Here is a 25,389-nt window from a genome sequence, read left to right on the forward strand (position 1 = left end):
AAAATCATTCACCATGATCGAGGGATTTATTTCTTCGTTGCAGGTGTGGTTTAATATTCACAAGTCAATCAACAGGATACATCACATCAGTAGGAGAAAGGACAGTCACCACGTGATCATTTCTATAGATGCTGAAGAAGCATTTAACAAAGTATAACATTTGTTTATGATAAAAACCCTCAACAAAAATAGGTTTAGGGGAAACACACCTCAGTATAATGAAGGGCATCTATGGAAAACCCACAAGAAACATCATCCTTAATAGGCATGAACTGATAGCTTTTCCCCCAAGGTCAATAACAAGACAAGAATGTCCACTCTCACCACTTTTATTTAACATAGTACTGGAAGTTCTAGCCACGGCAATCAGAAAACAAAAAGAAAGAAAAGGAATCCAGATCGGTAAGGAAGAAGTAAAACTCTATTTGTAGATGACATGATACTATACATAGGAAAACATAAAGACCACCCAAAAACTGCTAGAACTGATAAAGAAATTGAGTAAAGTTGCAGGAATCAAAATCAATGTATAGAAATCTTTTGCATTTCTATACACCAATAGTGAAGCAGCAGAAAGAGAAATTTTAAAAATTCCATTTGTAATTGCACCCAAAATAATGATATATAAGAATAAAGTTAACCAAAGAGGTGAAAGATCTTTGCTCTCAAAACTATAAAACACTGATGAATGAAATTGAAGATGTCATACAGAAATGGAAAGACATTCCATGCTCCTGGATTGAAAGAACAAATATTGTTAAAATGTCTGTACTACCCAAAGCAATCTACACATTTAATGTAATCCCTGTCCAAATACAACAGCACTTTTCACACAGCTGGAACAAACAATCCTAAAATGTGTATGGAACCACCAAAGAACCCAAATAGCCAAAGCGACCTTAAAAAAGAAAACCAAAGCTGGAGGCATCACAATTCTGGACTTCAAGTTATATTACAAAGCTGTAGCAAATCAAAATAGTATGGTACTGGCACAAAAATAGACACATGGATCAATGGAACAGAACAGAAAATGCAAAAGTAAACCCACAATTATGTGGTCAGTTAGTCTTCGACAGAGGAGGAAAGAATATCCAGCAACAAATGCTGCTGGGAAAACTGGACAGCAACATTCAAAAGAATGAAACTGGGCCACTTACTGCATACACAAAATAAATTCAAAATGGATTAAAGACCTAAATGTGAGACCCGAAGTCATAAAAATCCTAGAAGAGAACACAGGCAGCAGCTTCTTTGACATTAGCTGTAGTAACTTTTTTCTAGATAGGTTTCCTGAGGCAAGGGAAACAAAAGCAAAAATAAACTATCAGGACTACATCAACATAAAAAGTTTCTGCACCACAAAGGAAACAATCAAGAAAACTAAAAGGCAACCTCCAGGATGGGAGAAGATATTTGCAAATGACATATCCACTAAAAGGCTAACATCTAAACTATATAAAGGACTTACAAAACTCAAAACCCAAAAAACAAATAACCCAATTTAAAAAATGGGCAAAAGACATGAACAAACATTTCTCCAAAGAAGATGTCTAGATAGCCAACAGGTACATGAAAAGGTGCTCAGCATCACTCATCATCAGGGAAATGCATATCAAAACTATAATGACATAACCTCACACCTGTCAGAATGGCTAAAATCAAAAACACAAGAAACAACAGGTGTTGGCGAGGATGTAGAGAAAGGGGAATCCTCTTGCAGTGTTGGTGAGGATGCAAAGTTGTACAGTCACTGTGCAAAACAGTATGGAGGTTCCTCAGAAATTTAAGACTGGAGCTACTTTTTGATCCAGTAATTGCACTACTGGGTATTTACCCAAATACAGAGACACTAATTCAAAGGGATACATGTACATGTTTATAGCCGTATTATTTATAATAGCCACGATATGGAAGCAGCCCAAGTATCCATCAGTCAATGGATGGATAAAGATGTGGTGTGTGTATGGAATATAATGGAATATTGTATTGGAATATATAATGGAATATTATGAAGCCCTAATAACAAAATCTTGCCATTTGCAACAATATTGGTGAAGCTAGAGGGTATAGGCTAAGCAAAAAAGTCAGAGAGAGACAAATACCATATGATTTCACTCAAATGTGGAATTTAAGAAACAAAACAAGCAAAGGAAAAAAATGAGAGAGATAGTCAAATCAAGAAACAGACTTTTATTTTTTTTAATGTTTTTTTATTACATTATGTTAGTCACCATACAGTACATCCCTGGTTTCTGATGCAAGGTTCGATGATTCATTAGTTGCGTATAACACCCAGTGCACCATGCAATATGTGCCCTCCTTACTACCCATCACCAGCCTATCCCATTCCCCCACCCCTCCCCTCTGAAGCCCTCAGTTTGAATAAACAGACTTTTAATCATGATTATCAGAGAGGAGGGAGTAGGGGGATGGGGAAGGAAATTAAGGAGTACACATGTCATGATGAGCTCACAGTGATGTATGGAAGTGTTGAATCGCTGTGTTGTACCCCTGACACTAGCACTGTATGTTAACTAACTAGAATTAAAGTAGAGACTTAAAGAAGGAATCTTGAAACAGGAAGGAAGGAAAGACAATGGAGAGAACAAATATGTAGGTAAAAACAGTAGACTTTGCTTTTCTTGAGTTTTCTAAATTATGTTTCACAGTTGAAACAAAAGTTTCACTGCTTAATTTGGTTCTCAGTGTCTATAGGGAAAATATGTGAGACAATTCTAAGTGGGGAAGATTAAAGGGATGTAACCAGTGAGGTTTCTATACTTGAACCGGTAAAATATCAACACCAGTAGACTGTGGTAACTTATGTTTACGTCATCCAATGCCAAGAAAATGCACTAGGAAAGGTGTACACAGAAATACTCAAAAACACTATAGATAAATCAGCATGGAATTCTAAAATAAGTTCATGTAATCTATAAGAAGGGAAGAGGAAGAAAGCAGAGATACGAAAAACAGAACAAACCAAAAAAAAAAAAAAGATGTAAGCCCTAACATATCGATAATTACATTAAATGTAGTGGTCTGGTTACACCAATTAAAAAACAGTCATTGACAGGATAAAAATCGTGACCTAATTATATGTTGTCTCCAAAAATTCACTTCAGATATAAATGATATGTATGTTGAAAGTAGAATGATGGAAAATTATATACCATGAAAACATTAATCAAAAGAAATTAGGGATGGCTGTATTAATACCACATAAAGTAGACTTCAGAGCAAAGCAAATTGCCAGGTAGAGAGAGGGATATTATATACTGGTAAAAGCATCAATATACCAAGAAGACTAGCAATCTTAAATGTGTATCACCAAACCACAGAGCCACAAAATATGTGATGCAACGACTGAGAAAACTTAGAAAGAGGCAAATCCACAACTATAATCAGAGACTTCAACTCCCCTTTCAATAATGAGTAGAACAACCAGACAGAAAATCATCAGGAATATAGAACTCAATAATACCATCAATGAATAGGATCTAATTGACTCTTAATAGAACATGCAACAAGAGCAAAATATATGTTCTTTTCACATGCCCACAGAATATATACCATGATAGATCATATCCTGGACCATAAAACAAACTCAATAAATTTAAGAGAATTAAAATTATACAGAGTATATTCTCAGACCACTATGGAATCAAACTAGAAATCAACAACAGAAAGATAATAGGAAAATCTACAAATACTTGGAAAGTAACAGAGCACTTTTATACAATCCATGGGTCAAAGAGCAAGTCTCAAGAGAAAGAAATATATGGAACTAAATGAAAAATAAAATACAGTATATTAGAATCTGTGGTATGGAGCTGAGTTGCTGAGAAGGAAATTCATAGTATTAAATGCTCAAATTAGAAAAGGGGAAACATTTCTAATCTGTCATCTGAATTTTCACCTCAAGAAACAATAAGAGGAGAAAGCTAAACCTGCAGCAAACCAAAGTGAAGAATTAATAATAAAGAGCAAAAATCAGTGAAATTGAAAACAGAAAAATAACAGAGAGTAATTAGTGAAACAAAAACCTTGTTCTTTGAAAAGAACAATAAAATTGACAAACTTCTAGAAAGTCTGCAAAGAAGAAAATAGGCAATACACAAATTACTAATTTCAAGAATGAGGCAGGGAGTAACACCGTAGTACCTACAGATATCCAAAGGATTATATGGGAATACTGTAAACAACTCTACACATAAATTTGACAAATTAAACAAAATGGGTCAATTTCTCAAAATTACAAACTACCACAACACACCTAATATGAAATAGATAATTTGAATAGCCCTGTAAATATTAATAAAATTTAAATTTTCCCAAAAAAGAAATCTAACCAAATTGGTTTCACTGGAGAATTCTACCAAATTTCTTGCAAATTATTTTCAAATCCCTATGTTGTACAACTGAAACTAATTTAACATTGTGTGTCAATTATATTTCAATAACACATTTAAAAAATTTTAATGTATCTCTCCACCCAACATGGGTCTCGAACTCATGACCCTGTGGTCAAGACTAGGGTGCTCTACTGACTGAGCCAGCCAGGCACCCCTCAATAATAGTTTTTTTAAAAAAGAATACATAGAGTCTCTCTCATAAATCTTTTAATTTCCAACAGTGCTTTACACAGTCAGGCACTTATTGTGGACAATAAATCTTTAAATTAAAAAAAAGAATTGCTACACAAATCTGTTTCAGAAAATAGGAGAGAACACTTCCCAATTCACTCTATGAAGCCATTATTACCCCAATACTAAAACCAGATAAAGACAGTATATAAAAACAGTACTTCAGACCAATAGCCTTCATCAATATAGATGTAAAAGTTCTTAACAAGATATCATCAGTAGAATTCAACAATATATAAAAAGAATTACACACCACTGCCCAGTAGGGTTTATTCCATCTTCCAAGACTGGTCCAATATTTGAAAAATCAGTCTATGTAATCTACCATATAAACAGGATAAAAAAGAAAAATAATATGGTCATCTCCATGGATGCAGAAAAATATGTAACAGAATTCAACAGTTCATGATAAAAAAAAAAACCTCTCAGAAAACTAAAAATAGAGAATTCCTTCAACTTGATAAAGAACATCTACAAAAACCTTACAGCTAACATAATACTTCATGGTAAAAGATTGAATGTATTTCTCCAAAAACCGGGAGCAATGCTAGCTATGCCCTCACTGCTGCTCTTCAGCATAGTATTGGAACTTCTAGCCAGCATAGAAAGGCAAAAAAATGATATAGAAGACATACAGATGAGAAAGGAAGATATAAAACTGTCCCTAGTTGTAGATGACAGAGTCTCTGTAGAAAATCACAATCTACAACAAAATTCCTAGAACTAATAAGTGAGTTCATCTAGGTTGTAGGATACACAATAAATATACAGAAATTAATTATATTGTGTGTCTGTATACTGACAATGAATATGAGGAACCAAAATAAATAAAAAAGCATTTATAATTCCTCCAAAGGAAATGAAATACTTAGGAATAAATTTAACAAAAGATGTTCAAGATCTATATGCTGAAAAGTGTAAAATGCTGATGAAAGAAATCAGTGAAGAAGTGCATCAATGGAGAGACATAGATCTCCATGAATTGGAAGACTCAACATAGTAAACTGTCAATTCTCTTCAAATTGATATGCAGGTTTAACACAATTCCTATCCAAATCCCAGCAGGATTCTTTATAGATATATACAAGATTAGTCTAATATTTATATGAAAAGACAAAGGAACTAGAACAGCTAAAACAATTTTGAAAAGGAATAAGTTGGGAGCAATCACTCTACCTTGATTTAGAAGACTTACTGTGTAGCTACAATAATTAAGACTGTGTGATATAGGTAATGGTATAGACACGTAGAGCAGTGGAACACAATGGGGAACCCATAAATAGCCCCATGCAAGTACAACCAACTGAATTTTGACAAAGCTGCAGAAGTACTTCATTAAAGGAAGGATAGTCCTTTTAACAAATGGTACTAGATGAATTGGACATCCATAGGTGAACAAGTACCACACAGCTAGATTACTGTCTAAAATATATAAAGAACTCTGAAAACAAAGCATTATGAAAACAGTCCAATTAGAAGATCAGCAAAAGAATGCAGACATTTCTTGAAGAAATTATACCTGTTGCAAATAAAGACATGAAAAGATGTTTAACATCATTAGCCATTAAAGAATTGCATATTAAAACCACAGGGAGATATAACTACATACCTATCAGAATGGCTAGAATGAATATGGTGTTAATATCACGTGCTAAATTGGATGCGGAGGAACTAGATCACCCATAAGTTGCTGGTAGGAACATAAAATGGTACCACCACTCTAAAAAATAATTTTTCAGAACTCAAAATAGACTTACCTTGCCACCGAGCACTTAACACTTTGGGGCATTTATCCCAGAGAAATGAAGACTTATTTTCATGTAGTAACTTATAAACAAATATTAATAGTAGATTTTATTCATAATAGCCCCGAACTGGAAACAATACAGATGTCCTTCAAAAGATGAATGGTTAAACTGTGGTACATCCATACCATGGAATACTACTTGGCAAAAAGAGAGATCTATGCAACAACATGGAAGGATCCTAAGGACATTATGCCAAGTGCAAATGCCAATCTCAGAAGGTTGCATACTATATGATTGATTCCATTTATATAACATTCTCAAATTGACAAAATCATAGGGATGGAGAACAGATAAGTGGTTGCCAGGGATTAGGGATGGTGCTGTAGGGTGTTGGGTGTGACCATAAAAAGGGTAGTATAAAGTAGATCTTTGTGGTAATTGAATAGTTCTGTATCTTCTTTGCAGTGGTGGTTATACAAACCTACCTGTGACATAGAACTATACACACAATTATACCAATGTCAACTTCGTAGCTTTGATATTATAATTGTTTTAGAGATAACCTTTGGGGGAAACTGGGTAAAGGATACACAGGACCTCTCTCAACTGTCTTTGCCACTCCCTGTGAATCAATTATTTCAAATTAAAAATTTTGTTGAAAAGAGCACTGTCACAGTTGTGGGGCATGCATCTGTGGTAGACCAGACAGGATGAAGTCGGGGACAGCAGTCTGGAGACTGTTGTCAGGTGAATGGTGATGAGACCTGAACCTATGCAATATTTGTTTTGATGAAGAAAAGGGAACAGATATAAAGGATAGTAACCATATGTGTAGGAGGGAAGGAGAGTGCAGACTCTGCGATGACTTCCAGGTTTCTATCTTGGGTAATTGAGTAGATGCTAGACGTCTTAAGTGAAAGAGTCCATAGCTTAAAAGCCTGAGGTATACCAGAAGTAGATAGAAGCCATGTTTTTCTCATCTGTTAAACCTTCAAAAATCTAAAAGATGTTGGTTTTTTGAGAATTTTGTGAAATTTTACAAAATCTTTTGGGGTGTCCCATAGAAGCCAGATATTTATATAATTCTTCCTTGGACTTCTTTCCTTGCTAGCCTGGTACATGTACTTAAATGAGTTTCAATGTAATTAACTGTGTGACTTTGAGACTTTATTTCTTCATCTGAAAACTGAGCACTATGTTTTATGATAATATGATACTTTTCTCTCAGGATTAGAGTTCTGAGTTCTGAGAAGTAAATGAGATTTATATTTATATGTAAAGTTCTTAACACGTATCAAGCATCTGATGTTTACTACTCCTGCTGTTACTACTGCTAACAATAAAAATTGTGGTTAACAAAAAATAAAAAGATGTTGAAATGTGACAGATCCTGTCAATTGTGGCCAGTTGTAGAAATGCTCAGACATTCTCTAGAGCCTATTTTTCCTCAATTTCTGTTTTCCAGTTCCTTCAGTGATCCTCAAAGAGTGGTCTGCCTATAAAGGGAAGTCACCTCAAACCCCTGAGCTGGTGTCTGCACTGACATTTCGGGAATGGACTTGCCCAAACCTCAAGAAGCTCTGGCTAGGCAAAGCAGTCGAGGACAAGAACAGAAGGATGCGGGCCTTCCTGGCCTGTATGAAGTCAGATACACCCAGTATGCTCAATCCAGCTAATGTCCCAACCCATCTGCTGCTCATGTGCTGTGTACTCCGGTAAGCTATGTGACAGGAAGGTGGCCAGTTCATTTCTCTTTTACTTTTTTCACATTTCCTTTAAGCTTATGTTTTTATGGTGTTTGGGGATGGGGAGGTTTTTGTTTTATGCTTAGCTTAGAATTCAGAAACACTGAAATTGATTGCTATGACAGTCTCCTCAGTTCATGACCCTCTGTCATCATCAGTTCACGCATGATCTTTGTGAACTTTTATATTTGGTTTTATATTTGGTTTTTGTCCCCTTCAGACTTGATTCGTGATCTAATTCCCTTCCTTTCCTGTAGTTCCCCACTCTTGGGTATTTGTTGTGTGTCCTTCCAAGTCATTTTCCATGTATTTATTTAGACATATGTGTATCCTTGCAGAGTCTGTAGTGTTGTTTGTACATGTAGATTTTTTCCCTTTTTTAACATGAAAGGTGCTGTACATCTCATTCTGTTTCTAATTTTTTTCACTCTGTTATTTTTGAGATCTATCCATATTCATACATGGTTCATTCCTCATGACTGCTGGATTATGTTCCATCAAATAGTAATTTCACAGTATTTTAGTTATTGATTTCCAGTTCTTGGGTGTTATAAACAGTGCTGCAGGAAATATCTTCATAGATGTCTTTGTTTCTTTGTGTTCCTGTGTCAGTTTATCTGAAGTATATACTTGGGAGTAGAATTCCTGGATCCTGTAAGATATGCATGTAGGTCTTTCAGTACATATTGACAAGTTGCTCTAGATCAGATCTGTACTAATATATAGTCCTGTGAACAACATGTAAGGGTTTCTCTTTCTTCATAGTATTGCCAGTACTGATATCACATAACTTGTTAATTTTTGCCAGTCCAGTGGGCTTCAAGTAGTATCTTTTTTTAAAGATTTTATTTATTTATTTAGAGAGGGGTGGGGGAAGGATGGAGGGAGAGAGAATCTGAAGCAGACTCTGTGCTGAACGCTTAACCCGACAGGGGGCTGGATCTCACGACCATGAGATCCTGACCTGAGCTAAAACCAAGAGTCAGACGCTTAATGGACTGAGCCACCCAGGCGCCCCTCAAGTAGTATCTTTTATTTTACTTTGCATTTCTTTGACTACAGATGAGTTGAGCTTCTACTTTATACATATTAACTATTTGTTTTCTCATTCTCTGCAGTGCCTATTTATTTTACCTTGCAAGTATTCTTTTAGGTTACTTGTCTTTCTTGCTGATCTCAGAACTTTCTTGTCAAATGTGTGTATATACATACATATATAGCAAGTGTCATTTCTGTATCTGTGTGTGTATATCAAATATATTTTCCAGTCACAGTTTTTTAAAACTATGTACAATATTTTGTTGAACAAAAGTGTTTCATTTTCACCAGCTTTCGTATTGTTATAACTTCATACACACAGAAAAGTTGGAAGAATAGTAAGGTGAATACCCATATGACCACCACTTAGATTCTATAATTAACATTTTACTATACTTACTTTATCCTATATAACTGTCCATTTGTCCATCTCTAGCCAGCCATTTATCCATCCTTCTGGATACATTTCCAAATAAGTTGCAGACATCAGTGTACTTCACCCCTAACCAAGAAATATTTAATTTTGGTTTTGTCACACCCTTCAAACTGTACCTTTGTGGTATGTGCTTTTGAGCTCGTATTTAATAAATTCCTCCCTACCCTTGGGTCATAAAGATACTTTCCTACATTTTTTAATAGTTTTATAATGTTGCCTTCCATGTCAGGTCTTTAATATAGTGGGTATTTTTTCTGTATATTCTGTAAGAAGGGCTCTGATTTTATTTTCTTTAGGTAATAAGCTAGTTTTCCCAACTCCATTTATTAAATGAGTCTTCTTTCCCCATTGATGTATATTACTGCCTTTCTTATGTATCAAGTTCCTATATATTCATGAGTACACTGCTGGATTCATTTTTTTCCATTGCCTGTTTGATCTCTGGCCAGGATCACATTGTTTCAATTATTATAGGTTTTTAATATGCCTTAGTATCAGGTAGGGCAAATCTCCACTCTGTACTTTTCTTGTGTGAGACATGTACTAACTATTTCTGAATCATGTGATCTTTATTCTTCCACATATAATTTAGAATTAGTCCAGTTTCCACAAAAATTAATTTGGGGAGAGTTGACATCTTTATTATGTCAAGTGCTCCCATCCAGAAATCATAGTTTACCTCTCCCTTTATTTAGGTCTCTTCCTTTATGTCTTAGTAGAGTTAGTTTTTTTTTACGTAGAGGTCTTCTGTGTTTTAAAGTCCTAGGTACTTGATATATATTGTAGTGATTATGGATGTCATTCTGTTTTCTGTTACACTTTCTCATTGTTTATTTGCTGATGTGGAGGAAGTAAATTTTTGTGCAGAGAAGAAGTCAGTCTCAACAAATCATTAGAGGGCTACAGAGCACTGACCTTTGAAATTGGACAGACCTTAGTTTGAATTCTGGGACTTTACAGCTTGGATAAGTCACTTTAACCTTTTAGAGCATCCACTCCCTTACCATAAATGGGTATAATTACTATTTCTCAGAGCTGTTTGAAGATTCAGGTAATGCATGTAGGGACCCTATCACATTATAGATGCTTAATATTTGTTAATTTTCTAACTGCCTTGCGATTAAAATTGGTGACTTAAGAAGTCTTCCCAATAAGAATAATGACAGGATTCATTCCTCCAAGCTTCTAACCTGTTTCTGGGCCACAGCCCTGCAATGTCCCATATTAACTCTGGAATTACCGTGTTTTGTTTACATTTCTTCTCAGAAGTACAGTAATAGCTCATTTTTCCATATGTTTGATCCCCTGGATTTTTGGAAACACTTCCAGGAGCATGAAAATAAAAATGGCTTATGAGTAGCTATAATAGCTATCACAAAGACTAGGCTCTAATAATCTAATATGTTCTATATGCTTTCCCTGAAGAAAAACCCCTTAGCCTCCTGCTCAACCTATCTATTCTTAATTTAGACACCTTTCTGACAATTTGGCTATCTGATTTTCCAGTGTACAACAGATTAGAAGCAGCAAATAAGGGAGGTGAGACAAGGAGTAGGACCTATTCTTAGAACCAGCCCCAGTGACAGCAATGATAAGTGGCAGCTTAAAAGCTGCCTAAAATCAGGGAAATAGATATAAAGATTGCTTTTAAAAAGACCTAAGAACCCATGTAGTATAGAGGGAAACTGCCCTGTATAAACCAGTAACCCATATAAGTTCATTAATAAAGCACAAGGCAATAATCAGCATTCATAAAATCATTAAGAACAGGTTCTATAATATTACATGTTATGTACCAGGCAATGTGCTAAGTCAGCCCTTTGTGTACAATGCTACTAATCCTCATAACAGTGCTAAAATGTAAATATTATTTATCCCCATTTATAGATGAGGGAACAAAGGCTCAAAGAGAAGTGACTTGCAAAGGTTACATAGCTAGTAATGGGTAGTGTTAAGAGTTTAAACCCAAGGGGCGCCTGGGTGGCGCAGTTGTTAAGCATCTGCCTTCGGCTCAGGGCATGATCCCGGCGTTATGGGATCGAGCCCCACATCAGGCTTCTCTGCTAGGAGCCTGCTTCTTCCTCTCCCACTCCCCCTGCTTGTGTTCCCTCTCTCGCTTGCTGTCTCTCTCTGTTAAATAAATAAAATCTTTAAAAAAAAAAAAGAGTTTAAACCCAAGTCTCTCCAACTCCCAATTCGTATACTCTTTAAAAGACAAAATGGTAGAAAAATACAATCTTAAAAATTAATATAAAATCTGGTTGGAAATTTAAAATTCACCTTTAAATGAAGATTAACTTATCCTAAATACTGCATTGCTCAGCAATGTCAGGTAAAGACTGGGTAGCAGTGTTGAACCGTGGCCTAATTGGGTACTAGGAGTCTAGTACTAGGTAGGGTACTAGCTTCTGCTAACTATAGGTATAAGGTACCTCTCATGGAAGTAAAGTAATGCTGGGGAAGTTGTGACTAAAAGTTAATGTTGATGCAGCTCTTGGACAATTGGCCTAGAGAGATGAGAGTCTACAAGAAAGGTTGGTATAGTTTGAGGAAGGCATAACCTTTACACATATAATAGTCACCACCTAGGAGAAAAGGATGTTAAGGAACTCTGTCAGGCTTCCGGGGGTGGGGTGCAGTGCTTTTGAATGTGGAGAGGCATGTAACAAGGCCCTGTCATTTGTAGCAAGGTTTCATTCAAATCTCAACAGTTTTCCAGAAACAGAACGTGAAATTGGACAAGGTCATACGTCTAGATTCATGGGTAAAGTTGAATCTTTTCTGACAAATAATTCTGTTAAGAAGCAATGGATTTGTTATCAGCTGTAATAGGACATTTGAGTTAACCATGTGCCATCCTGATATGGAAAAAGTGAAGATAAATAAGAACTAGTTTTTGTCCACTTGACAGAATAATTCTAAAGTTTATTGGGAGAAACAAATGAATAAGAATAGCTTGGGATTACAAAAAAAGAGCAGTCTTGGCTCAAACAAACAAAAAAACCAAAATGTATTACAAATTTATACTAAAATGATGATTAGCTACAATGAGATAACACCTCACACCTGTCAGAATGGCTAAAATCAAAAACACAAGAAACAACAGGTCTTAGAGAGGATGTGGAGAAAAAGGAACCCTCGTGCACTGTTGGTGGGCATGCAAACTGGTGTGGCCACTATGGAAGACAGTATGGACAATATTCAAAAAATTAAAAATAGAACTACCATATGATCGAATAATCACACTCCTAGGTATTGACCTGAAGAATACAAAACACTAATTCAAAGTAATATATGCACCACAGTGATTATTGCAGCATTATTTACAATAGCCAGATTAGGGAAGTAGCCCAAGTGTCCATCAATAGATGAATGGATAAAGGTGTGGTATTTATATACAATAAAGTATTATTTTGTCAGAAAAAAAGGAAAGAAGTCTTGACATTTGCAACATCCTGGATGGAGCTAGAGAGTATAATCCTAAATGAAATAACTTAGAGAAAGACCAATACTATACGATTTCACTCATGTATGGAATTTTAAAAACAAAACAAAAAGGAACAAACCCCAAACAGTCTCTTAACTATAGGGAACAGACGGTTACCAGAGGGGGGAGGGCGGTGAGGGGATGGGTGAAATAGGTGAAGAGGATTAATAATAGTACACTTACCTTGATGAGCAATGAGTAGTAAGTAGAATTGTTAAATCACTATATTGTACACCTGAAACTAATTTGACACTATATTAGCTATGCTGGAATTAGAATTTAAAAAACAGTACATAAATATGTAAAACAGAAAAAAATTAAATGATGTCCTTTGGACTGAAAGGAAATGACACCAAGTGGATAAATAATGACCACCTGTAAAGGTAATTGTATAGGCAAATATAAAAAGTTGCATAAATATATTTTTTCTCATTTATTCACTTAACTGATTTTTTAAAGATTTTATGTTCTTAGACTTGTAACCAAAAGCACAATTCATAGAAGGAAACATTAATAAATTAGACCACCTTAGAACTCAAAACTTTTGCCAATTGAGTTCTTTTCTTCCCTCCTTCACCATCCCATCCACCCCTCAGCCCAGGTCCCCCACTCCGCAGCAGACCCTCCTGCCAGGACTTGGTGCCTGGCACCAGGCTCCCTTGTGGCTGCAGGACATAGAGTTGCCCAACACCTGGGGTAGGGGAGTGGGGTGACAGGGTCGAGCCTGGGAAGACACCTGATACTAACAAAGGGATTGGCTGCCTGCAAGGAGCATCTGCAGCCCAGATGGTCAAGCATGCAGCGAGCAGGGTAGAGCCAATTGTGCAGAGCTCTGCAGCGAGCAGCGCAAAGAGAAACAGTGTAGCCATGGAGCACAGCTGAAAATGAACTTGTCTCCTTGAGTGTGCTCAAGCCCCCGTGCCAAGCCTCTGTCCCAGCGCTGAACTCTTCCTCATCCACGAATGCTGTGATCCCAGGCTGGATGTGTGCCCCTACTCCTGGGCTAAGGAGAACCTTCTTTGCAAGAAGAAAACATTTGCTTATTTGGCACATGAGGTGAGCTACAGGCACTGACCTTGGCCTTGGGAACATCAAGATGATTTTTGATCATCCTGAGATAAATGAATGTTGGCCTCCAGGCCCAATAAAGTAAACATTCCTCCCGTGGAGAATAGTGCTGGTTCCTGAGGATTTGAAGGGCCTGTAGCCCCAGGGAGCTTAGCCAAAAACCAGTCTTGTTTTCCTGCTCAGAACAGAGTGGCTGCCTTGAATGCCTCTTTCATTATAATTCACACCAACTTGAAGAAAAAGTTCAGTTGCTGTGTGCTGGCCTTTTTCCTATTTGTAGTCATCTGTATGTGGAAGGAAAAGAAGAAATGGAGTTACTGTGATTCCCTTAAATTGCAAACCAGAGAATTCCAGATGTTGAGAAGTTTGGAGAAACCGTCTGTGACTTCAAGCAGCACCCAGAACCGCCACAGGGGCAGCCAGGCCCTCAACATCCAGGCCCTTAACAGGCCCTGGGGCCCAGCCAAGGCCAAGCCAGAGGCCTCCTTCCAGGTGTGGAACAAGGACAGCTCTTCCGAAAACCTTATCATCAGGCTGTAAAAAATCTGGAGGAATTATCTGAACATGAAGAAATATGAAGTGTCTTACGAGGGGGTAGGGCCAGGGTCAAGTTCAGTGCAGAGGCCTTGCACTGCCACCTCTGGGACCATGTGAACATATCCGTAGTAGAGGCCATAGATTTTCCCTTCAATATTTCCGAATGGGAGGGTTTCCTGCCCAAGGAGAACATGAGGACGAAGGCTGGGCCATGTGGCTGATGTGCTATTATCTCATCATCAGAATTTCTGCAGTCCTCCCAGATGGAACAAGAAATAGATGATCATGATGCAGTCCTGGGTTTTAATGGGGTGCCCCCAACCAATTGCTAGCAAAATGTGGGCACAAAAACTACCATTCGCCTGATGAACTCTCAATTGGTCACCTCTTCAGGGCATGTCTTCAAGACAGCTTGTACAGTGAGGGATTCCTAATTGTGCGGGACACACCTGTTTGCCATTCAGATATCCCACAGTGGAACCAGAGCTGACTACAGCTTCTTTGACAACCAGAAGAGCTGTTGCAAGCTGCATCCTGATCAGCCCTTTTACATCCTCAAGCCTAAGATGCCTTGGGAGCTGTGGGACATCATTCAAGAAGTCTCCACAGAGGAGAGTCAGCCAAATCCCCCATCATCCGGGATGCTTGGCATCATCATCATGATGCTTTGTGACCAGGTGAATATTTACGAGTTCCTCCCATCCAAGCGGTGCCTGCATGATGAGTGCCTACCACCCACTCCTCTTTGAGAAGAATCTGGTGAAGCACCTCAGCCAGGGCACAGACAAGGACATTTACCTGCTTGGCAAAACTACACTGCCTGGCTTCAAGAGAATTCGCTGCTGAGCATGGGCTCCCTGGTCAGGTCCCCTCGCCCTTCTCCACCAAGCCTGGGCCAGTCACATTCCTGAATAATCACAGCTTGCACTGTGGGCTTTCTGTCAGCAAGAGTCCCAGGCTGCAGGAGCCCAGCAGCAAGCAGCCAGGTCCAGCCTGCCCTGTAGTTGCAGAGGTGTGTGAGCCCAAATCCTCCTGCCACACACATGTACACACACCTAGCTTTCTTTCCACACGTAGGTAAATGCAAGATCCACCTTTCCCACCAGGACTGCCAAAGCTGGGCTGTTTTCCCCCACTGGAATGTTATTCTCAAAAACCAGTACTCTCTATTGCTTGAAATCTGCACCTAGACAGTGATTTCATGTGTTAAAGAAATTCTCCCAAATTATGATTGTGCCCAGGTATAGGGTGGCTCTGCAAGTGTACAGGGCATAGGAAACATGCTCAATTCCTCCAGAACAAAGTTGCCCCCAAGGTCCATGCCCCTGGGAAACGTGGTGTCCTGTTAGTCTAGCTGGTTTGGTGGATTCTTAGCCTGGGTGCTTATGAGCGAAGGGTCTTGATGAACCCATAGCTGTCTCCATATGGAGATGAGAGGCACAGAAGAGCACCATCCTCCAGTTCCTCATAGTTCAGTAGGAGAGAGACACGGAGGATTCAGTGTGTTCATTGCATAGGGTTGAGGGAGGGAGGTGTTGTGGAGAGGCCAGCACACTTGGAAGGGGCCGTATACTTGCTGTGTCTGTGGTTGGAGAGGGCTTCACAGAGCTGCAGCTGTGGAGGAAATTTTAGAGGAAGAGAAGAAACATGTCAAGCAGATATTTAAGTCATTTGAATTGTGTTTTCCTTTCTGCCTTTGTTACCCGAATTTATTCTCTAAGGTCTGCCTGAACTTAAAGGCTCAAATTATTTTTTGAGGAAACCCCTAGTCATGTCTAAGGTAGCAGGTACAGTACCATGGCAGACACTAGGCAAGCCAGATGCCAAAATCCAGATTTGTCCAGGCTCACCCTAGCCTGATCCTACCTACCCTGCAGCTAGGTTTGCCCACCATGTCCACTGCTTCACTGTTAATGCCCACCCTACCCCTCCTGACTGCCATCTTGTTTTTCCCTTTGAAAGGAGTAGTTTTTCCCTCTCTCAAATTGATTTTAAGCATTTTCTACTTTAAAAGTATCCTGCCCTGATAATTTCTTTGACCTTCATGGGCCTTGTGTGGAATGTCTCTCAGGGAGTAGGGGTGTGGTTCCCTCGAATTTAGTCACTCTCAAAAGTCAGAGCCGTAGAGATCGTAACTGATTCTCACAACGTTTATCAGACTGCCATGCCCTCCACCCCTCCAGCAAGGGAGCAATGTCAGAGTCTCCAGACAGACCTTGCCTCCACGGTCTGCAAACATGCTTCCAGGTAGTTTTGCTACCCCCTCCCCCAGTGGAGAACCACATTGGAATAGTACAGCCCCCAATGTGGAAAAGGTAAAGGACTCACATATAGTCACAAAGTAATGCTGTAGAGCCAGGCCTCCTAGACCCAGGATTCTGGACTCCTGACACCATGTGCTCAAGGGCCTCTTAAGTGTGAGCTCCAGACCAGCCATTTGGGAGCTGCAGTGCTCACTTGCTGCCAAACCCGTGGCTTATATAAGCAGTAGAAGGAGCCCTGAAGGGAGAAGCCCTGGATTTTTAAATTGTTGATCCCCTATTTACTAGCTATGTCACCATGGGCAAATTCTCCTGAGACTGTTTCCTCATCTGTAAAATGGGGGTGATGAGCCTGCCTCAGGACTGTTGTGAGGTTACATGAAACATCTGTCCTGGTTCTGTACTTGGCACAAAGCAGGTGCTCAGTACGTTGTGGTTTTCTTCCTTCCTTCCTTCATTAAGGACCTGCTCTGTGCTCACACCTGGGGAGGAGAGAGGCCAGAGAGGGGGTGCTGTCCTCAGGGAATTAACTATTCTATTGGGAGACAATAACTACCCTGCCTGGAATATAGGAAACCATCCAAGGCAGTGGAGGGTGCAGAACATGCCCCTCCCCTTCTCCTCATCCCTGCTTGCAACTCAGGCCTGATTCTGCTTGGGAATGGGTGGAGCACTTGGGCAACTTACTGCTGTGTGGAGCGAGTCTTTTCTACCTCTCTGGGCCCATGAATTCCTGGCTTATTTTTTTTAAGTAATCTCTATACCCAATGTAGGGCTCGAACTCACAACCCCAAGATCAAGAGTCACATGCTCTACTGACTGAGCTAGCCAGGCACCCATCTGGCTTGGTTCATGTCCTGATTGACACACTCATTGCAATCTTTGAATCACGAACACTTGAGTGAGAGGAAGGTGGCATTCCATCAACAGGAGATAGGTGTTGGTGTGGACAGAGACTACAATGGGTAGATGCTAGCTTTTAATTGTTATTATTAATATAAGGGATCAGATTAAGTGTGATTCTAAATCTACAGAATTTTTAATTCTGTGTTCTTTCTATATGGAAACTAGTAAAATGCAAAAAAGATAGAGGTATTACTGTTGGTCTGGTGACATGTTTAATATTTGTGACAGATAACTTAAAAATGATGACTGAGTGCTACAGGAAAGTCCCTGCCCATAAGGGGTTCTGTCTTCATCAGTAACCATTTTTCATCGTATATCATGAGGTCCCCCAGTCCTTCCAGCAATTACATAAGCTATTCATATTAGTTTGGAGACCTCAATCTCAGAAGCTTCTAAAACATGTCTAATCTAATTCTGAATTACCCAAAGATTATGTAAAATTTTAAAATAAATGTATTTGTTAAAAAAAAAAAAAACTTTTGCCAGTTGAAAGAAAGCCCATGAACAGGATGAAAAGAGAAACTACAGACTGGAAGAGAATGTTTGCAAACCACATATTCAGCAAAGGACTGGTATCTACAGTATATAAAGAGCTCTCAAAACTCAACAGTAAAACAAACAAACAAACAAAAAGCAACCCAATTAAAAAATAGGCAAAATACATAAACAAACATTTCCCTGAAGAGGATATACAATAGCAGATAAATACATGAAAAGATGTTCAATAGCATTAGCCATTAGGGAAACTCAAAACCACAATGAGATATTACACAGCTATCAGAATGGCTAATATAAGAAATAGTGATGGGGCGCCTGGGTGGCTCATTCGGTTAAGCATCGGACTCTTGATTTCAGCTCAGGTCATGACCTCAGGGTTGTGAGATTGAGCCCTGAGACAGGATCCATGCTGAGCGTGGAGCCTGCTTAAGATTCTCTCTTTCTCCTCCTCCTTCTGCCCCTCCCCTCCCCTCCCTTGCATGCATGCACACACTCTCTTTCTCAAAAAATAAAAAGAAATAGTGATAATACCACATGCTGGGGAAATGCAGAGAAACTTGATCATTCATACAGTGGTGTTGGAAATGTAAACTTGTACAGCCACTTCAGAAAATAATTTGTCAGTTTCTTAAAAAATAACTATACAACCCAGAAATTGCACTCTTGGACATTTATCCCAGAGAAATAAAATTTTATGTCCCCACAGAAACTTGTACACTAATGTTTATGGCATCTTTATTCTTAATACTCCAAAATTAGAAACAACCCTAATGTCTTTCAGCAGATGTACTGTTGATCTGTACATACATACCATGGAATTATACTGACCAATAAAAAGCAACAAAGTCTTGATAACACACAGTAACTTGGATGAATCTTAAGGAAATTGTGCTAAATTTAAAAAGTCAATCTCAAAAGATTATATGCTGTGTGATTCCATTTATAGGACATAGTTGAAATAACAAAATTATGGAAATGGAGAACAGATTAGTGATTTCCAGAGGTTAGCAACACGGAGTGGGGGAAGAAGGTGGGTATGGTTGTAAAAGGCAATATGAGGGATCCTTGTGGTGATGGAACTATTATATCTTGACTGGGTCAGTGTCAATATCCTGGCTGTGATGTATTATATTTTGCAAGATGGTACCATTGGGAGAGCTAGGTAAAGTGTTCAAGAGGATTCCTCTGTTTTATTCCTTAAAATTGCATGTGAATCTATAACAATATTAAACTTAAAAGTTGAATTAAAATAAAAACTATGCTAAGGAAAGAAGCCAGTCACAAAGACCACAAAATTCCATTTGTATGAAATATTCAGCAAAGCAAATCTATGGAGATAGAAAGTAGATTAGCAGTTGCCTTCAGGGTGGGAATGTGAGCATGAGGGATCTTTCTGGGGCAATGAAAATACTCTAAAACTCAATTAATTGTCATGATAGTTGCACAACTATGTAAATTTACTAAACATCAGTAAATTCTACACCTACAGTGGATGAATTTTACGGTATGTAGATTATACTTCTACCGAACTTTTGTAAGGTAAGTTTCTGTATATGTAAAATTTTTGCAAAATAAAACATTCATTTTAAAAAATGATAATGTTAAAGAAAAAAGATAAAGACTTGAGGCACTCCCCCACCAAAAAAGGGAAGATATATAAAGGACATTAATAATTATGAGAGCTTGTGTATCCCAAAATACATAAAATTAAAAGACAAATGACAAACTTGGAAAATGTTTGCAAGTCAGAACAGTTCGTTTGTAACATTCTCAACACTTAATGGCTTTCTAATTACAAGTATACCTCAGAGATGTTTCATGTTTGGTTCCAGTCCACTGTGATGAAGTAACTATCACAGTGAAGCAGGTCAAGTGAAGTTTTTTTGTTTCCTAGTGCATATAAAACTTATGTTTTCACAATATCGTAGCCTGTTAAGTATACAATAACATTGCATCTAAAAAAATAATGTATATACCTTAATTAAAAAATACTTTTGTGATACAAAATGCTTACCATCATCTGAGCTTTCAGCAAATTGATCTTTTTGCTGGTGGAGGGTCTTACCTCACCCATAGGGGTGGTGGAAGCTCAAGGCTGGGATGGCTGTGATAATTTCTTAAAATAAGATGGCAATGAAGTTTGCTGTTGACTCTTACTTTCACAGAGAGCAGGTGACTCCCTTGCTACATCCAGCTTCTACATCCAGCACTTTTGCTGCTTCACCTTACACCTTTGTGTTATGGAGACTACTTCTTCCCTTAAATCTCATGAACCAACCTCGGCTAACTTCAAACTTTTCTTTTGCAACTTCCTCACGTCTCTCAGCCTTCCCACAATTAAAGAGAGTTAGGGCCTTGCTGTGGATTAGGCTTTGGCTTAAGGGAATGTTGTGGCTGGTTTGATCCTCTATCCAGACCACCAAAACTTCCTCCACATCAGTAATAAGGCTGTTTCTCTTTCTTATCATTCATGTATTCACTGGAATGTGAATAATTCCTTTAAGAACACTTTCTTTGCATTTACAACTTGGTTGACTGGCAGAAGAGGCCTAGCTTTCAGCCTGTCTTGGCTTTTGACATACCTTTCTCACTGAGCTTAATCATTTTTAGCTTTTGGGGTTTTTTTGTTTGTTTTGTTTTTTTGTTTTTTTGGGGGGTTATCTTTTATTCCATTTTATAATAAGGGAACTGCACTGAGGTACAGAGAAAAGATACCTGCCCATGGCTATACTATTGAAAGGTAACATAGGAAGTTTGACCTTAACTGTATTCTTTTTTTTTTAATGTTTTTTTATTACATTATGTTAGTCACCATACAGTACATCCCTGGTTTCTGATGCAAGGTTCGATGATTCATTAGTTGCGTATAACACCCAGTGCACCATGCAATATGTGCCCTCCTTACTACCCATCACCAGTCTATCCCATTCCCCCACCCCCTCCCCTCTGAAGCCCTCAGTTTGTTTCTCAGAGTCCATAGTCTCCCATGCTTCACTCCCCCTTCTGATTACCCCCCTTTCTTTATCCCTTTCTTCCCCTACTGATCTTCCTAGTTCTTATGTTCCATAGATGAGAGAAATCATATGATAAATGTCTTTCTCTGCTTAACTTATTTCACTTAGCATTATCTCCTCCAGTGCCATCCATGTTGCAGCAAATGTTGAGAACTCGTTCTTTCTGATAGCTGAGTAATATTCCATTGTATATATGGACCACAGCTTCTTAATCCAGTCATCTGTTGAAGGGCATCTCGGTTCCTTCCACGATTTAGCTATTGTGGATAATGCTGCTATGAACATTGGGGTGCATATGGCCCTTCTCTTCACTACATCTGTATCTTTGGGGTAAATACCCAGTATTGCAATGGCTGGGTCATAGGGTAGCTCAATTTTTAACTTTTTAAGGGACCTCCACACTGTTTTCCAGAGTGGCTGTACCAACTTGCATTACCACCAACAATGTAGGAGGGATCCCCTTTCTCCACATCTTCTCCAGCAATTGTTGTTTCTTGCCTTGTCAATTTTTGCCATTCTAACTGGCATAAGGTGGTATCTTAGTGTGGTTTTGATTTGAATTTCCCTGATGGCTAATGATTTTGAACATTTTTTCATGTGTCTGTTAGCCATTTGTATGTCATTGGAAAAGTGTCTGTTCCTATCTTCTGCCCATTTTTTGATTTGTTTATTTGTTTCTCGTGTATTGAGTTTGAGAAGTTCTTTGTAGATCTTGGATACCAGTCTTTTATCTGTAGCATCATTTGCAAATATATTCTCCCATTCCGTGGGCTGCCTCTTAGTTTTTTTGACTGTTTTCTTGGCTGTGCAGAAGCTTTTTATTTTGATGAAGTCCCACAAGTTCATTTTATCTTTTGTTTCTCTTGCCTTTGGAGATGTGTCATGAGAAAGTTTGCTTTGGCCGATGTCATAGAGGTTGTTGCCTATGTTGTCCTCCAGGATTTTGATGGATTCCTGTCTCACATTGAGGTCTTTCATCCATTGGGAGTTTATTTTTGTGTACAGTGTGAGATAGTGGTCAAGTTTCATTCTTTTGCATGTAGCTGTCCAATTTTCCCAGCACCATATATTGAAGAGACTGTCTTTTTTCCACTGGATGTTTTTTCCTGCTTTGTCAAAGATTAGTTGCCCAAAGAGCCGAAGGTCCATTTCTGGGTTCTCTATTCTGTTCCATTGGTCTATGTGTCTGTTTTTGTGCCAGTGCCATGCTGTCTTTGTGATCACACCTTTGTAGTACAGCTCGAAATCTGGCATTGTGATGCCCCCAGCTTTCTTTTTCCTTTTCAACAGTTCCTTGGCGATTCGGGGCCTTTTCTGGTTCCACACAAATGTAAGGGCTGTTTGAAAAATGTTCTTTGAAAAATGTCATTGGTATTTTGATCAGGATGGCTTTGAAAATGTAGATTGCTCTGGGTAGCATAGACATTTTAACTATGTTAATTCTTCCAATCCATGAGCATGGTATATTTTTCCATCTTTTTGTATCTTCTTCAATGTCTTTCAAGAGTGATTTGTAGTTTCTAGAATATAGATCCTTTACGTATCTTGTTAATTCCGAGATAATGTATGATTTTTGGTGCTATTGTAAATGGAATGGATTCCCTAATTTCTCTTTCTTCAATCTCATTGTTTGTGTATAGAAATGCAACTGATTTCCAAGCATTGACTTTGTATCCCGCCACATTACTGAATGGCTCTATAACTTCTAGTAGTTTGGGGGTGGAGTCTTTTGGGTTTTCCATATAGAGTGTCATGTCATCTGTGAAGAGAGACAGTTTGACTTCTTTGCTGATTTGAATACCTTTTATCCCTTTTTGTTGTCTGATTGCTGTTGCAAGGACTTCTAGTACTCTGTTGAATAATAGTGGCGAGAGTGGGCATCCTTGTCAAGTTCCTGATCTTAAGGGAAAGGCTTCCAGCTTTTCCCCATTGAGAATGATATTTGCTGTAGGCTTTTCATAGATGGTTTTTATGAAATTGAGGAATGTACCTTCTATCCCTACACTCTGAAGGGTTTTAATCAGGAAAGGATGCTGTACTTTGTCAAATGCTTTTTCTGCATGAATTGAGAGGATCATATGGTATTTGACTCTTTTCTTGTTGATATGATGTATCACACTGATCGATTTGCGAATGTTGAACCACCCTTGCATCCTAGGGATGAATCCCACTTGGTCATGATGGATAATCCTTTTAATGTACTGTTGGATTCTATTAGCTAGGATCTTGTTGAGAATTTGGCATCCATATTCATCAGGGATATCAGTCTATAATTCTCCTTTTTGATGTGGTCTTTGCCTGGTTGGGGATCAAGGTAATACTGGCCTCATAGAATGAGTTTGGTAGTTTTCCTTCTCTTTGTGTATTTTGAAACAGCTTCAGGAGAATAGGTATTATTTCTTCTTTGAATGTTTGGTAGAATTCCCCGGGGAATCCATCAGGCCCTGGAGTCTTGTGTTTAGGAAGGTTTTTGATCACTGCTTCAATCTCTTCATAATTAATCGGTCTGTTTAAATAGTCAATTTCTTCCTGTTTCAGTCTTGGTAGCTTAGAGGTTTCCAGGAAGGCATCCATTTCTTCCAGGTTGTTTAACTTATTGGCATAAAGCTGTTGATAAAAGTTTCTAATGATCCTTCCTATTTTATTGGTTTTGGTTGTGACTTCTCCCCTTTCATTCATAATTTTATTAATTTGGGTCCTTTCTCTATTCTTCTGAATAAGTCTGGCCAGTGGCTTATCGATCTTATTTATTCTTTCAAAGAACCAGCTTCTAGTTCGGTTGATCTGCTCTACTGTGCTCCTGGTTTCTAATTTATTTATCTCTGCTCTAATCTTGATCAGCTGCCTTCTGGTGCTTCGGTTAGGCCTGTTTTTCTGTTCCAGCTCCAGCTTCTTGAGGTGAGAATATAAAAACTGCATTTTAGATTTTTCTATTCTTTTGAGTGAGGCTTGGATGGCTATGTATTTTCCCCTTATGACCGCCTTTGCAGTGTTCCATAGGTTTTGGACCGATGTGTTTTCATTTTCATTGGTCTCCAAAATTTGTTTAAACTGATTTTTAATTTCCTGGTTTACCCAATCATTCTTGAGCAGGATGGCTCTTAGTTTCCAAGTGTTTGAGTTTCTTCCAAATTTTTCCTCGTGATAGAGTTCCAGTTTCAAAGCATTGTAGTCTGAGAATATGCAGGGAATAATCTCAGTCTTTTGGTATAGGTTGAGACCTGTTTTGTGACCCAGTATATGGTCTATTCTGGAGAAAGTTCTATGTGCATTCGAAAAGAATGAGTATTCTTTTGTTCTGATGTGTAGTGTTCTGTATATATCTATGACATGTGGTCCAGTATGTCATTCAAAGCTCTTGTTTCTTTGTTCATTTTCCGCTTAGGTGATCTATTGCTGAGAGTGGAGTGTTGAGGTCCCCTACTATTAACGTATTATTATCTATATATCTCTTTTTTTTAAAGATTTTATTTATTTATTCGACAGAGATAGAGACAGCCAACGAGAGAGGGAACACAAGCAGGGGGAGTGGGAGAGGAAGAAGCAGGCTCATAGCGGAGGAGCCTGATGTGGGGCTTGGTCCCATAACGCCAGGATCACGCCCTGAGCCGAAGGCAGATGCTTAATCGCTGTGCCACCCAGGCGCCCCTATTATCTATATATCTCTTTATTCTGGTTAAGAGTTGGCTTGTGTATCTCGCTGCTCCCCTGTTGGGGGCATAGATATTTGTAATTGTCATATCCACTTCTTGAATACATCCTTTAAGAATGATTTAGTGTCCTTCTGTATCTCTAACTACAGTCTTTAGTTTAAAATCTAATCTGTCTGATATGAGAATTGCTACCCCAGCTTTCTTTTGAGGTCCATTGGCATGAAAAATTGTTTTCCATCCCTTCACATTCAGTCTGGATGTATCTTTAGGTTCAAAACAAGTCTCTTGTAGACAGCAAATGGATGGGTCATGTCTTTGTATCCAATCTGCAACCCTGTGGCATTTTATGGGA

The 25,389-nt window shown here is 38.4% G+C and overlaps 1 protein-coding gene and 1 pseudogene across 5 annotated transcripts in view; both read left to right on the forward strand.

The window, feature by feature from the left end:
- The window catches only part of FAM120C (family with sequence similarity 120 member C), a 116,489-nt gene that overhangs the window by 60,112 nt on the left and 30,988 nt on the right, over window positions 1–25,389 (forward strand). For all 5 annotated transcript variants that reach the window (XM_087859582.1, XM_045799336.2, XM_087859581.1 and 2 more), the window contains exon 10: window positions 7,860–8,109. In XM_087859582.1, coding sequence (XP_087715708.1) covers window positions 7,860–8,109 — 250 coding nt within the window. The remainder of the gene's footprint in view (window positions 1–7,859; window positions 8,110–25,389) is intronic.
- On the forward strand, window positions 13,468–18,727 carry LOC123793518 (beta-galactoside alpha-2,6-sialyltransferase 1 pseudogene; annotated as a pseudogene).

Source organism: Ursus americanus, chromosome X, assembly GCF_024610735.1.
Source record: "Ursus americanus isolate L20-20 chromosome X, mUrsAme1.1.p, whole genome shotgun sequence".
Classification (NCBI taxonomy): domain Eukaryota; kingdom Metazoa; phylum Chordata; class Mammalia; order Carnivora; family Ursidae; genus Ursus; species Ursus americanus.